General features: G+C 41.2%; 1 protein-coding gene across 1 annotated transcript; it reads right to left on the reverse strand.

Moving 5' to 3' along the window:
* Window positions 1-226: 226 nt before the first annotated feature.
* On the reverse strand, window positions 227-16,047 carry galnt12 (UDP-N-acetyl-alpha-D-galactosamine:polypeptide N-acetylgalactosaminyltransferase 12). The gene is made up of 10 exons (XM_034125361.1): window positions 15,084-16,047; window positions 14,334-14,503; window positions 13,093-13,282; window positions 12,705-12,890; window positions 9,371-9,488; window positions 8,744-8,920; window positions 3,982-4,113; window positions 3,481-3,594; window positions 2,426-2,581; window positions 227-1,293 (listed from the first exon to the last, which is right to left on the reverse strand). The coding sequence occupies exons 1-10, from the start codon at window positions 15,434-15,436 to the stop codon at window positions 1,156-1,158; spliced, it is 1,734 nt and encodes a 577-aa protein (XP_033981252.1). The 5' UTR covers window positions 15,437-16,047; the 3' UTR covers window positions 227-1,155.
* Between the last annotated feature and the right edge of the window lie 304 nt (window positions 16,048-16,351).

Here is a 16,351-nt window from a genome sequence, read left to right on the forward strand (position 1 = left end):
AAAATTAAAAAAGAGGGGGCGGAGCTTATGCGGGAACCGGCAGATACTGTCTAAAATAAATGCTGCGGTGATGAAACGCCAAAACCACATCAAGGATTATTTCTGAAACAGTATGGAGCTCAAGGGCTTTCTCTCTTGCCGGTTATACCACAAGGCGAGTTCCTTTTTATTTCCTGCTTCTTCACACATGTGCTCTCTCCAGTACTGGTTAGCTCTGAGAGTTAGCGATGCTTGCTAATGTAAACAAAGGCCATATTACGTCCAAAACACGTCGGGCCTTGATTCTGATAGCAACTTTCTGATAGGGCCGTGGGTCCACCACGTGGGTGCCGATATTACGTAAATAACGTCATATCGGATGGCAAATCTAGATCAGCTCGTTGTAGCCCCGTTTTTCAGAGATATGCGGAGGAAAAGAGAGAGGGTTTTATTTTCTGACACTTTGTGAGTTCCCTGACATGCCGGGGGCACATATTTATGTATAAAAGACATCAAAAAGGGCATTTTGCATGATAGGTCCCCTTTAAGGCTTTTCCTAAGCCACTGTGTGTAAGAGTATAAAGCACTCAAAAGATTCCTAACGAAATACCTGAATATTTCTCCAACTTTCTCTCTACGAAGAGAGAAAACAGTAAAAGAGAGGAACTTGCAGAGAGGAGCGTTGGCCCCCTCTACAGGAGAAGTTGAAACATTTTGAAAATGCCTCATGATGATGCGGCTCTGCAAATGTCAGCCACTAGCACATGAGAGGCTTTGAGTTTGTTAAAAGAGATGTAAAACTGTTATTTTCATTAAGACCGACACACAGACGTTTCAGTGTCCATGTGTGCGTGAAGCAAGTGCTAAGTTGAGCTAAAAGATTGCCCTACTAGAGAAGTGTGCAAAGGAGAAAAAAATGCAAAATATCAGCATGTAAAAGTGCCTTCTTGATTAGAAAAAACAATGCATATTTCAGTTGGCTCCTGTCTCCCAGCAACAGCATCCTAGAAAAAATATCCCCCTATATATTTACAAAGTACTTAAAGTAAGTACTTGTCGGTATCATTTCTAATTGGTCCATTGAGTCCAGCTGGCACAAAAATGTGTGGAAAACATATCCCTCCACAGGATATCAGCCCTGAATGAAAAATATAAATATCTGCTAGTTTGATACCATTACATTCTCTCCTCAAAGAACCACTTCTGGTGCGGGCTGTCGGAGCAGGGCTGGAGTGAGGGGGCTGGGGTCCCGTTTTCTGTCTTGTCTACCGCCTGCACACACTTCTGGCTCAGCTCATGGTACAGGCTACCGTCCTGAAACAGAGAGGTGGAGAGAATGCATTTTAAATCAAAGTTATTTGCTGGTTATTCGCTCGAATGGCAAGAGCAGTTAGAAAGTAGCTATTAGCGCTATCCAAGACATGTTTAAATAATCAGCTGCTCAATAAAGTGATATTATCTTTGTCAGTTTACTTCTCTCTCTATATACAACATATATATATTCTGATGCAACAAAGACAGAAAGAGAGGTTAAGCCTTGACACAGCACGGTGTAACTACCCTGAAAACAGGCTTAACAAGTAGCAGTGTTGTGCGGAAAAGAATGCTAACACGGTGTGATTTACAGTTTGGTATCAGCTACACAACTGTGGAGTATCTCTGTATGTGCTTGATAAGAGTTTGACATGAATTACAGCAGATTGTGGCCGTGCAAGGACGTCGTGATTCAAATATCTCAGCTTCAATCCAGTAATAACACTTTTGAGATTATTATATTGTAGCAGATTTGTAAGGACATAATTCACCATTGTCTGTGGTTAAAAACTAGCAATCAACTTATGTGCCTTTTCTGGGATGTTTTACCTTCACACAAGAGTTGGACAGTGTCAATGTGTTACTATGGAAACAGAGTGTTGAAAGTAACGTTTTCACATACTTGCTGAGCTTTTAGCTGGTCAATAAACAACACAAGCGTTGTATAGTCAAAAATACAGGTTGTTCTCGTCTCTTTTTTTTCACAACTTCTACAGTAGTATCAATAAAATAAAATAAAATAAGAATGATAAGAATGTATGAATAGGACAACTTTATATATTGCCAAAAACACTAAGGATATTTTAAAACAAATGAAGATAATAAAATCATCACAGGATGTTCTTGTATGGGGCAAAAGAATCACATCCCTACTAATAAAAGAGGAAAGGCTTTTAGATGATTGGATTGGTTAAGAGCTGGAAAACAGGGGATAGAAACAGTAAGAGCATTAGTGGTGGTTCAAGAAGGAAAGTAATAAATAAATGTGAACGTATGAAAAAAAGAGTCAAACATTAAAAAGGAAAGCTATTCAGAACGTCATTTCATCCTCCATTTTCACTGCCACCATGATGTCACTTCCTGTCTCTCCACACACACTCCCTCTTTGGGATACCTGGGTTGAAGTCCTTACCTCCCGGAGGACAAACTTCTGGTCTTGAGGCATGGGTTGTCCTCGTTTCCGACACAGCTGGAGGGTCAGGTAGGTGCTGATGGGGTCACCCACAACGCACCCAGCAGGCTCCCTGGTGTTGTAGCGGATCTCCCCTTCTGTGGAGTACTCAAAGAACTGCGGGAGGAAGTGCAAAATGTGTAATGTAAATTCAACTTTTTTGCCTTTTTTTTTTAAATCTCACTTAAAATTCCACATGATATAGACTCAAAGAAATATCATGTCATGCATGTAACTTAATTGTTCATTTTTCCACTGCAACTCAACTGATTGCTATAACCAAAACAAAAATGCATTTAGGTTTTGCAATATTTCAGAGGGTCATTTTAGACACAGAGAATGCCCATGTATGTTTGCATGTTTATGTATGACTCAGAAGAAGGCATGTAGCAGGAAGGATAACGGACCCAGCATACTGAGAGATGGCTTGTGAGTGGTTTTTTTATTGTATTACACATACATACAAACATGTGTAATGCAGGTGTGTGTTTAGGGTGAGTTTACATCATGCAGTCCCATAAGGCAGACAGCAAAAGCCTTGGTTCCTATGATACGTGTGTGTGTGTGTGTGTGTGTGTGTGTGTGTGTGTGTGTGTGTGTGTGTGTGTGTGTGTGTGTGTGTGTGTGTGTGTGTGTGTGTGTGTGTGTGTGTGTGTGTGTATGTATGTGTGTGTGTGTGTGTGTACAGAGGGCTGCTGGAGAAACAGTGGTACATTTCTGCGTCCTTGACCACAGAGCATAAAGGTGTGTCACAAAGGTCGACATATCATTTTTCAACAAGGGAAAAGGCTAACTAGTTCCCTAATGCAAGATTTGTAAGATAGAAATACAAACCTTTGTCAAGTTAAGAGGACTGAAGTCTTAGATGTGATGATAATGATTGATTAAATAGTTCTCCGGTAAAACTAAGGCTAATCAAACATTTCATAATGCTAAAGGAAGACATGTAATGCCCATTCCAACGGACTGAAGTGACCCTTTAATGGCTGATGGCCTGAGAGACTGGCGTGCATTACCTGATTCTGCCCCATGCCGTGACACTGGTACAGGATGACTCTTTGTCCCACCACGTTGTGCTCGTCTGTAGGGTTGTAGTCGAAACAGTAGTTGGATTTGCCGCGGCTCTTCAGCTATAATGGAGAAACTAATAAGGTCAATAAATCTTTGAAATGAGATGATGCCAAAAGACTCCTAGACAGACTACACATTAAAAATTGAAAAGTATGGACTATATTTTTCGCTAATGAATGTATATGTGTACAAAGAGTTTGTGCAAACGCTTTTTTGTTTTTGTTGTGTGCCACATTAAAAAACACAACATATTTCCACTCGACTTTAAATGTAGCATTATCTGATTATTTGCATGTGTGCACCTATACCTGTGTGTATGTGTACTGTATTTGCAGAGTGGACAACTGAATATACCCTGAGGAAAGATCTTCATTATAAAAAAGAAATAATGTAATTGAACTTTCTTACAAAAAAAACAGACACAAGCTTCTCAGATGTGTTCTCACCATTCCAAACATGCCCGGCTTATCCTCTGGGACGTGAATGTCGGGGTAAATATTATCCAGATACCACCTGAAGTCCTTACAGCCCAGCTTCTCTCTAAGCTTCCTCCGCGCTGTCACATCTCCAAAGGCCTCCTGAAATCAAAGACCACAAATGTAATAACCTGAGAATCAAAACACTCACAGGAATAACAAAATTGGTACGGTGTTCAAATTAAAACTTGTGTGTGTGTGTGTGTGTGTACTCTTGATACTGCAGTGTCAGAGAGGACACACTCAGAGGATAGCTTTGTGCTGAAATGGTATACAACAGCACCATCTATAGTTGTAATATAGTAATAATAGGACACTTACAAGGCTTGTTTAAAGTGAAAAACCAGACGGTAAACACAAGGTTTAAGATACTTCAATATAAATGTACATACTGCTCGTCAGACTTCATAATAAGTCTGCTGATTCGACCAGCTGTTTGCACTGAATGTTCGAACGAGGTACTATTTCACTTTCTATGGGAATTCCCAAAAGATCAAAACTTTTTAAGGACGTAATAAAACATTTGTTCTTCAAGTTTAATACAAACTTTTTTTTAAATGTCAAATTTCTATATTAAGTCCTCCTGATATATTCCAAACACACAAACATCGGAGCAGACTAAACTTCTGGATTGATCCTAGCAAAGACAGCCATGGCATTTTGAAAGATTAGGACGCTCCTTCCTTGAGGATGTGGAGATTTCAAAATGTATCCGTCTTGAAAAACTAGTTTACATTGCTAAAGGGCAAAAATAATGACTTTGTTCAGCTGTGGGAACCTTAATAAACACCATGGAAGTTGAAAAAAGTAGGCTCTACCTGAAAGGAAATTACAAACTGTTGCAGTGGAATGATTTTGTTGTAATCTTTCTTTCTGATATTTGTGAAATATACATTTTAGGGTAAGTACTGCTTTTTCTACATCATGGTCGAGTATCCATGTGTGTCTTGGCATGTCAGTATGTATGTCTTGTATTTTCTTATGTAAATACCTTTGTGTTAAGGAATAATTCTTCTAGATATCTAACCTTTTGCTCTGTGACGTTTTATGATCTACTCTGACGTCTGTTATCTCCTTTAAGGAAAGGCCTTGGTGCCATATGTGTTGTTGTCATCAGTTTGTGACCGGTCAACTTGTCTGGCACGAAGGGTAATTGTTGTGAGAACGCTGAGGCACTTCTTTATCGGTGTTTGTGGGCTCTAGGATGTGAAATCCTTGAGGCCATGAGTGTCGGACGCAGGTGGCTCAGTGTTCCCAGCTGTTTAGTCTACTCCTTCAGAGATGTTGATTACTCTCTGTGAACCAGTTAAAAGGTCTAGCATAGAGAGAGGCTCTTCAGAATTGACGTGGCAACTCTACCGTGTAGTCAGAACCTCTGACTCTTTGATTTGTGATGTGAATCCTCCGGCCGAATACTCTGAATAAACCCATCAGTGTTTGACATCAAAGCTCCAAATTCCTGAGTCGGTGACTCCATGCATTGCTACACAGAAGTTTCCTCCACAAATTGGCGTTGTCGGCAGGATACCAACAGATCTTCAGAACTGGTAAGTGTGATTTCAAATCTACATTTGGACATTGCCTTACCAGAATCTGTGATTGACGGTATCCTAAAATTATCTGTGAAGCTAAGCGGCTGCGTTTCGTTTTGGTTAATGAACATTTGGGGCTAGTAACCCCAGGGGATCATCCAGGGACTCTGTCCTGGCTGGTTCCCTCTGTGTGTGCTGCTCGGGACGTATGTGCCGTGCCGGCATACACGGAGATGTTTAAAAAGACCTTAATGAGGGCAGCAGTAAAGTGGAACTTCTGTGTGAAATCAAAATAGAGATTTGTAATGAACAAATCGCCGAGATTCCGGGGGTTTCAGCGGCCAACACTAGCAGTTAACACAAGCAGCCAGAGATATTACCCCCAGCGCCTCTAAAAAAAACACGGCTCCAGCTGCGGCTCCGGGGGATGTGTGTAAAATACCTCCCCGTATGGCAGGTGGCTCAGTGTTCCCAGCTGTTTAGTCTACTCCTTCAGAGATGTTGATTTCTCTCTGTGAACCCGTTAAAAGGTCTAGCATAGAGAGAGGCTCTTCAGAATTGACGTGGCAACTCTACCGTGTAGTCAGAACCTCTGACTCTTTGATTTGTGATGTGAATCCTCCGGCCGAATACTCTGAATAAACCCATCAGTGTTTGACATCAAAGCTCCAACTTCCTGAGTCGGTGACTCCATGCATTGCTACACAGAAGTTTCCTCCACACTTTGTGCATACATAGCTGTGCATACACACAACAGTAACCATGACTAGTGATCTATGATGCAGGGAGGATGACAGAGCATATGCTCACCACACCTTCCCTGCTGGAGGAAGAGTTCAGACGCTCTGCAGGATGATGGATGATGGTTAGGGATGTCCCGATCACCTTTTTTTGCTCCCGATCCGATTCCGATCATTTGATTTTGACAATCTGCCGATACCGATTTTTCCCGATCCGATCTTTATGCAATGCATTAAGAGGAAAAAAAAGGTAACAGATAACGGCTGGTCATCCAACGCGATGAATTCAGCTATCTTGGCTGTTATTTTGTTGGCCTTTTCACTGTTCTGGGGTAGTTTCTCTTTCCTTTTAAAAGTCTCTGAAAGTGTCGGTTGTTTCAGTGCCGTTACCTGAGTGGCCGCTGTGTACTCGTCGTGTTGTTGTTGGTGGTGTTTGTATTAGATTGGTCATGTTGAACGTAGCTCTGTTCTTTCCACCACGCGGAACCTCCGCCTTGCAAACATTGCATCTGGCTGTTACACTGCCTTCGCTTTCAATTTTATAATACTTCCAAACTCCTGACATTTTCTCTGTCCCGACTCCCGAGGCACCAGCTGAACGTAGCCTCTTGTTAGCTTACTGCTACTATTAGACACTGCGCCCACTCTGTTGCCAGATTTGAGAGAAATAAGCAACCAGGTCTATGAAAACAAGCCCAAAAGAAGCAACACATACATGATGTTGTGTAATTTTAACCCAAAACTAAGGCCTCAGGATGACTTTAAGACGTGAACATGGTCATTTTTGTTTTGTAACATTAAATAAAATGTATAAAAATATTTTATAAAAAAAAAGAAAAAAATTCCGATCCCCGATTTTTTTCTCCCGATCCCCGATCACGTGAAAATCACGTGATCGGCTCCGATCCCCGATCACGTGATCGGATCGGGACATCCCTAATGATGGTGGTTCGCCCAAACACAGCTTTAATTGGCCCTTCATCAATTAACTTTCTCAATAGACGGATTCCCAAAGGACAGAGTCAGCTGACAATGTGGAGGACCAGTGCGGGCCACTACAGCTTATGAGGCCAATAACAGGCCAATTGAGAGATGGTATTTAAATGACAGTAAAGAGCAAATGTAAGAGTGACACGCAATGACAACCCAGTATATGGATTAGTAAGGGAGTCACAAATAAGGAAGTGTAAACAGATCATGGGAAAACATTGGATATAGATTCACTTTTGTATCCGAGTCATGTCTGAAAACGATACACTGTTGCAATTTGAATCTACTTTATTTAGGTTGCACACCGCCTTATTACTTATTTACCAAGAGTTGTAAACATGAGACTCATCAACTCGACAATTCAGCGATCAATCATCCTGTAACCGTAATGTAATGTTCTGTAGCGTAGCTTTTTTTGGGTAAGATGACAATGTTGCTGCTTTATAAATATTGAAATGATCCATCAATATATTATGTTTAAGACTGACTCAAATGACATACATAGAGGGCTTGGATCCAAAAACTATAATGTGAAGTTGTGATTTAGTCATACCAGACCTAAATTAATTAATTATTTACACAAATAAAAATCTGATAGTTCCTGAAGAGAACAAAGGAAGATCTTTGTGTGTGTGTAGTGTCTGCTTTGACATGTCTGCCAGCGTCACGTAGCAGGAAGTGGGAATATGCCAAAAATATCTTCAGAAAGATACTTGGGTTGATAATCTCTTCAAAAGGTTTGATAAAATCTCTACCAGTGTATATCAAAAACTGCTAAAAATGCCAGAAAAAGTGTCATGAAACCTATGAGATAAAGGCTGTCATAGGAAAGTTTAACAGCATCAAGAAAATAAAACATCTTGAATATAACATTTCTCAAAATGCTGCATGTATGACCATGTGTCTATCTATTAGAAGAGGAGTGTTTGTTTAGAGAGTTTGGTTTATTAGCTTTGCCGAGCCATTGCGAATTTGGCAAGACTTCCTCCTCTCAGGGACATAAGTGCCACCTGATCTGTGTTTAGAGAGCCTCTCCTCTTAACTACACTGCCACACACACACACACACACGTTAGTGCTGCTCTCACTCAAGGACAGGTGGGTGACACCTGTTGGCACGGAGGGACATGGAAAGGTGGTAATCACACACCGGAACGCCTTGACGCCCCTGTCACCTGGCGTGTCTGCCACTCATGTATCCCAAGTGTCACTTAATCAGGGAAGCTTTTACACCACAGCGGGGGGGGCAGGCAGTGTGTGTAGTTTGTGTAAATATTCAAATGTGTGCATGTGTGTGTTGAAATCATGTGATAAATCATCAGTTTTGTGGTGAGTGCAGCTCCATCTCCCATTTCTCCATAAAGAAAAATAAACAATTCAGTCATTGCTATACTCTAACGCTTACTTGAAAATGCAAGTTGTATTTGATTCCACTTGCACGTACAAACACTCGCCATCTGTGCGGACTCACCAGTCGTGCGTGGGGGTTTCGATGGTAGTAGACGTCTTTGAATTCATCCATCCAGACCTCAGCGGCTCTCACACTGTTTGCCAGAGCTTTGCTGCGTGAGTAGGGGGCCTTTTTAGGGAACACGTGGCCCACATGGGAGCATGGGTGGACCTCCAGGCTGCCTCCACACTGCCAAATCTAAGAGACATCACAAACACCAGCACCACGAGGGTTTGGTTAGCCACAGAGCCATGATTCACTGACTCCAGACAAAGCACAGCCTTGTTGGGGCAGAACTTGGAGACAGAAAAGCTGTTTTGTTGTTGAAGGGAAATGTATTTGGGTGACTTCCCTTTGGGAAATTGCAGTTACTGAAAAAAAGGATGTTCAGATTCTTCACTGAAATTAAACTATAAAAATATTTGGCCTGTTCACACTGGTTGATATAATTATTTCAGGATGTTTGGGGAAACTATAAGTCGTCACATGATGCAGTTCTGGATGCCTTTTTACTGCTGTGTGTTTTAGTGTCAATTAAAATGTGCATATTTCATTTTAATATGCAGACAGTATATGAATTGTGAAAATTTGTATACCTAGAGGTACACCCTTAAACAATACATGTACATATGAAACATCATGTCTTACCCTGAAGGAGAACTCCAGGTTCTCCCCCCCCCACACCTCCATGCCTGTGTCGTATGTTCCCAGGTATTGGAAGTAGTTCTTGCTCACAGCAAACAGACCACCTGCCATAGTAGGAGACCTGAGGGCAAAAACACATCACAAGATTATTTCCCTGCATCTTATAAATTATGATTTTTCTGCCGGATGAGAGAACTGATATATCATCTTTAGTGCCAGCTGACAGTATACGAGATAATCTACAGCTCTTTCTTTAAAGTTATCCTTAAACCCGGTATCTGCGCAAATCCAAATTGAATGACCTTAAGATATTTCTTTAATATTTCCACATGCCTGTCTGCCTACTGGCCTCATTGTACTGAAGTGTGCCACGATCTGTTGGCTTGACAACTGTTAGTACCAACAATATCCATGTTTGTTTACATGTCCTGAAGAGACAGGCTGTCAATGTTGCCCATTTAGTAACTTCTACGCTAGATTGAGTGACTTTTGGAGCTAATGCTGCTAGCTACTTTAATTGGAAAAGGGTTTGCAACTTTTTTAAATGACCCACCCTAGCTTTAATTTGTATAACTGAAATATCCAGTTCCCATTTCCCTCACAGGGTTCTTACACCTTTTCCAAAGTCAAATTCAAGCACTTTTCAAGCATTTTCAAGGTGCATTTTCAAGCTTTTCAATAGGGATGTCCCGATCCGATCACGTGATCGGGGATCGGAGCCGATCGTGATCGGGGATCGGGAGAAAAAAATCGGGGATCGGATTTTTTTTTTTTTTTTTTATAAAATATTTTTATACATTTTATTTAATGTTACAAAACAAAAATGACCATGTTCACGTCTTAAAGTCATCCTGAGGCCTTAGTTTTGGGTTAAAATTACACAACATCATGTATGTGTTGCTTCTTTTGGGCTTGTTTTCATAGACCTGGTTGCTTATTTCTCTCAAATCTGGCAACAGAGTGGGCGCAGTGTCTATAGTAGCAGTAAGCTAACAAGAGGCTACGTTCAGCTGGTGACTCGGGAGTCGGGACAGAGAAAATGTCAGGAGTTTGGAAGTATTATAAAATTGAAAGCGAAGGCAGTGTAACAGCCAGATGCAATGTTTGCAAGGCGGAGGTTCCGCGTGGTGGAAAGAACAGAGCTACGTTCAACATGACCAATCTAATACAAACACCACCAACAACAACACGACGAGTACACAGCGGCCACTCAGGTAACGGCACTGAAACAACCGACACTTTCAGAGACTTTTAAAAGGAAAGAGAAACTACCCCAGAACAGCCAAGATAGCTGAATTCATCGCGTTGGATGACCAGCCGTTATCTGTTACCTTTTTTTTCCTCTTAATGCATTGCATAAAGATCGGATCGGGAAAAATCGGTATCGGCAGATTGTCAAAATCAAATGATCGGAATCGGATCGGGAGCAAAAAAAGGTGATCGGGACATCCCTACTTTTCAAGCATCTTACAGCTGTTGTAAATTACATATTTATATACACATACTTATACTCAAATGATTATTTCCCTACCTCACATTAAATCAGATGTTCTTTATGCTATAAACAACCAAATGTGTGTTTCATAATAGCATTCTACATGAGGATGAAAAATTAAATTTTTTAGAAAAGAAAACTAAGTTTAATATTTCAAAATGAGTGACCCATCTGTACGTAGACTGGGCATCCCATATAACCTGGCTGAGCCAATATAAAACAATCAGCCAAATAACTTTTCAACACATTATTGATTACTATTTTTGAGGTACTTTTAGGTTGGCAGTAAACATAAGTCAGAGGTAAATGGTGTACTTTTACTCCACTACATGTATTTAATACCTTTAGTTACTTTACAGATGTGGATCAATGATGTGAAATATAATCAAGTGTTAAATCAGACTTTAGTTCCACCTGGAGTAAATTCACAAGCTACTCTGTAGTATACAAAGTCATTCAAACTAGCTGCACCTTTACCAGCTTTGAGAACACTTTAATGATCAATCATTATAAAACATATCATATACAATTATTAGGGATGCTCCGATCGCCAATTTTGGGGCCAATCGCCGGAATCAGTATCGGTCGATACCGATCGCCGATCCGATCGAGTGGGCGGGGCCTATGGGGATCTTCCATTTAAAGTGATGTTTAAAACTCAGTTAATGGGGCTCATTCACTGGCGCTTCCACAAACCAACCAACCAACATAATTATTACATTCAAATGAAGTACATTATTCAAGTTTATATTAACTTGGGATAATAACACGGGAGAAATTAGCGGAAGCGCTCTCTTTTCCTCTCTCCCTCCCTCTCTCTCTCTCCTGACAGCCCGTCAGTATCTCCTGCAGCTCACTGATCCAGTAATGAGTGACCCGACAGTGAAGAATAAATATATTTATAACTAGTTTAGCTTGTTCCAGAGGTAGATCAAATAGCTAAGTGTGTTAGGTCTAACTCTTAATGTGTGTTCTGCTCCGCTCACCGGTCCGTCACAGCGGGTGGAGCTGCAGGATTTCTGCTTCACACACCGCTATTTTATTGTCATTTTCGGACACTTAAAATACTGCCAGACTAGTGAAGCCATTTTGGCGAGCTTGTTTTGCCGTGCACAGAGAAAAGTGTCATGTATTTTACATGCAACGATAGCCTAATCTAAAATGCTCTACTCTGGCCTACCTTTCGTGTGGTGTGTGGCTCGTCAGCGCAGACTCTCGCATCGTTATTGTTGCACACTTTGCAGGAGGCTACTCTTGGGCTTCGCTTGACCCTCGTCTTAGCCATGGCTTGTATTTGTCTTCTGCTAGCCAACGCTCGTTGAAACGGCAACCTCCTGGCATACTGTCATCTATCACTCTCATCAGAATGCCCAGGTCACACACGTAACAAAAACACTTGCCGGTCACGCGCATTGCGCGAGACAGCCGGAGCGGAGCTGTTTTATGTAAAAGCGAAGCAATTAAGCGCGCTCCGACTTCTTTATTTTCTTTTAATCTAAAAAGCGAAGTAAAGCATTTACAATTTCAAGCACTTTATCCCAAATTCAAGCACCATTCCCAAAATTCAAGCACTTTTCAAACCTTGAAAACACCTCGTACAATTTCAAGCATTTTCAAGGATTTCCAGCACCCGTACGCACCCTGCCTCACTACAGCTCTCAATTAACTTTACCTACAAAGCTGAAGTACACTACCCTTTCAATCAACAAATAAATTGGTAAAATGGTCATTATTGTGGGAAAATATTAGCATAACAAAACATATCTGCAAGGGAAACAAGATCTGCCAGAACCAAGATATAAAATTCATGGGACTTTTTCTCACAACGTCCAAAAAACCCACCTGATGACATCAATAGGCGATCGACGGCGTTTCTGTTCATATTCTGGGACAGTGTGCCAGGTAAAGACCAACCGCCAATCAAAGCCTCCAATCTGAGGTTCACCAGAGTTCCCTAAATACTGGAAAGTGTTCCAGTCGATCACATCAATGACAGGACACACCACCGCCGAAGGCTCCTCTTTGATCCTGGAGTAGAAAGAGGAGGAAAGCTCTTGACAGGAATAAAGTAGTGTTATAAAGCCATACTATGCCCTTGCTTTTAGAGAGTAAAATAACAGCTCTCCTTTAGCAGACTGGATGGTTTTCAGTGTTACACTTCAGTTAAGCCTTTCCAACCACAAAGCAACAATGACAAAACACTCCATTTCCCTGCTGAAGGTTTTCTAACCTGTGAAGCAGAGGCTCTAACCAGCCGTCATGACACTCGCAGTGACAGTCCAGGAAGGTCAGCACATCACCCGTGGTAATGGATGCCCCGAGCAACCGGGCACGCACCAACCCCTCCCTCTTGGTGGCCCGGATCAAACGCACCTTCCTCAAACCTGAGATGTGCTGCTCCAATGGCCCCTTCAGATGAGCTTCAGGAAATACAACAAGTAAACAAACAAACAATCTGATAAATGTGAATTGAAAACTGTTACGTGTTCACTTCAAACATTAAGAGATTAAATGGATCATGGACAACAAGTATGACACAACAAATACATTCTGCAGCCAGCTTTTGATAGCAGCTCGTAAAGCTGATTACCAAAGAAAGGAAAATAGTGTTCAAATGTTTTATACACAATAACTACATTCCGATCATCCATCTGGTGCGTTGTTGGTGGAATAACACAACATGATTAATAAAATGGGCTTTGGTAAATTAATCCTTTGTCCTTAAACAGACCGTCAGCAATCCCTGTTGTTCTGATGGTACTAAGAGTTTATGTTGATTTACATGAAAGAATACAAACATATCTAACAAATATTTTACAATGTATTTCTTTCCGTGCCCGTCTTCTAATTGTGAAATGTTATTGGTCTCTACACCACCTCTTAATCTGAAATCATTTTCTGGTGAATTTCTTCACCGTTCTGTATACAGCCAATGTTAACACAGAGGGTGAGGCAGGCATTGCTTCATTCATAAGACCATGAAGCCAAAATGGTTTTTGAACCACTCCCTAAAATGTCTCAGCTCTTCACAGTTAATCTGCATACAGAAAACCAAATAATTAATGGCCTCAAATTAGTGACAAAAAATCTCTTGAGTTCATCTTTAGCCAGCCACAGAATGCTTCTCTTTTTCCTCTTTCAATTTGAACACTGCGTTTGATCAAACTCTTCCAATTTACAGGAATACTGTTATTAATTATTACTGTACCATTTTGCAAGATGTTACTGTGTCTTTATATTGAAGATAAATACAAAACCAGACATCTAGGATTCTAAACGGATGTGTATAAAGTGTCCCTTTAAGTCTTACATTCACCAGCTGTCACTGTATCTCTGACAAACTGATGATTGCCACCTGTCTGTTTCACGACTTGTGTGTACCTCTGACAACCTCTCTGTTCTCTCTGACTGTCAATCAGCACCCCTGACCGCCCCCAGCCCCTCTGCCTGTCCATCAGTCCATGTTCGTACCTCTGTCACTGTAGTCGTCCACCAGCACCACCTCTTTCAGCAGGATGTCCGGAGACGTCTCCAGGACGCTGTGGACCGTCCTCAACAGGGTGGACCAGGCCTCGTTGTAGAAGGTGATGACAACGGAGGTTGTTGGCAGGGACCTGTAGTCATACTCCACCTCTTTGCAACTGCAATGTGTTAGATATTAGGAGTCATTTTGAAAAGGAGGATGTGGAAGTGGTTAAAACTGCACAGTGGAAGGAGGCAGTAGCATGGAGATGAAATGCTAAGTAAATAATACTATCTATGAAATATGGCAAGCATCGGTTACACCCAATAGCAAATGATTGTACTAGTTAATTTGTGTCTTTTGGAAAAACAATTGCAGTTAGTCAGCTAGATTTTAGCTTTTGAATGGCATCCATAGTGTAGGATCCTATTCACTTTATAACAGTGTTTTTTTGTTTTTGTTTTGTTTGACACGTCTTAACTAGCCCCAGATAAAAAACATTATTATATACCCCACATATTCAGTTTCTATTAGATATGGCAAGCATCAGTTACACCCCAAAAGCAAATTACTCTGTAGCCTACTACTTATACATTGTTTCCTTTAAGAAAAACAATGGCAGGTACTATTGTAATTGTACAATACACAATCAGCAAACAGCTGGATTGTAGCTTCTGCATGGCATCCACAGTGTATACAATCTCCTTTAACTTTATAACAGTGGTATAAAGCTTGACACTTCTCAACTAGTAACTCACAGTGGGTTCCATCTCTCTGGCAAACTGCGGTGTAGCGACACTTTATCACTGACATAAGTGTTTATCTGATGTTTTTTGATGCTTTCTTCCTCTTTTGTCTTCTCCTCTCCGTTCAGATTCAGCTTGACGGCTCTCCCCATTTCACCCAGGGCTAATAAATCCATGGGGGGCCTCTCGTAGACGGGTTTCTTTAGCTCTTCATTCCCCACCTCTCGCTCCCCGGAGGGCTCTTGTCGGTTTGTCACACTCACGTCCACTGAGTTGTGCCTGAAAAACACTAGATATCCCACTAAAGTGACACTCAAGAATGAGAAAAGTATCTTTGGTCGGTGCCTTCTTCCGCAGAGTGCCATGTTGTCGCTTCCTTCCTCGGTGCAAACTTGGGTAGAAGTTTCATGCCCTGAGGAGCGGCACACTGGCACCTAATGTTTCTGCTGCTGAACAAGAAGTGACCCTTTCACATTCACCAGCGTCACGTTTCCGTTTCACCACTTCAAGTTTAGTCCGCATTCTTTCAGACGAAACTAGTAGGCTATCAGTTTACGGAAAATAAATGATTTTGTATTCAGTCTCTCTCAAACATGTCCAACTAAAAAAAAACTTTCGAGTTGTGGTTACAATACTTTGTCGTTGTTATCGTAACGGTCGTTGCAGTAGGACACTCCTCCTACTCTTTTTAACGGTGTTCAGAGGATACGTGTCTGAAAAGGATTAGCAACCACGGATTTAACTAGTTATCTCGTTGGATTAGCCAGTTAACCTGTACATAACCTGAGGAATCCCTCTGGAAACAATCAGGTCAAATCAAAAACCCGTTCACTGTTTCTTTAAGTAAGCGTTTTCTTGAGTACATTTACTGTTACAATAAAAAGACACATGTCAATTTGTAGTGTCCAACTACTATCCTGCCAAACCCTTCTATGTTACCTTCAGATAATCCGTCTGAAATGTGCCTCCGGCTACTTACATTTGAAGTTAAACCTACTGTCGTCATTTGAGCTGAGCTAGCAACGAGGCTTCCGGTTCACGAATTTCAAAATTAAACCCCACAGAAAGCATATACACTATCGCAACACTGGTTGCTAAAGCATTTCATTTGTTCTTAGCTAGTTGGCTTACAAAATGTAGTGATGTTGTGCCTAGTAATGCGACTTTCCTTCACCTAGTCATTTATCAACAACACCCTTTTAATTGGAAGGCAAAATAGTTTAACCGGAAGTGCAATGTGTTAGCTCCTGTAACTTCACACAGTCGAAGTTCAACTCCCT

The sequence above is a fragment of the Trematomus bernacchii genome, unplaced genomic scaffold (assembly GCF_902827165.1).
Source record: "Trematomus bernacchii unplaced genomic scaffold, fTreBer1.1, whole genome shotgun sequence".
Classification (NCBI taxonomy): domain Eukaryota; kingdom Metazoa; phylum Chordata; class Actinopteri; order Perciformes; family Nototheniidae; genus Trematomus; species Trematomus bernacchii.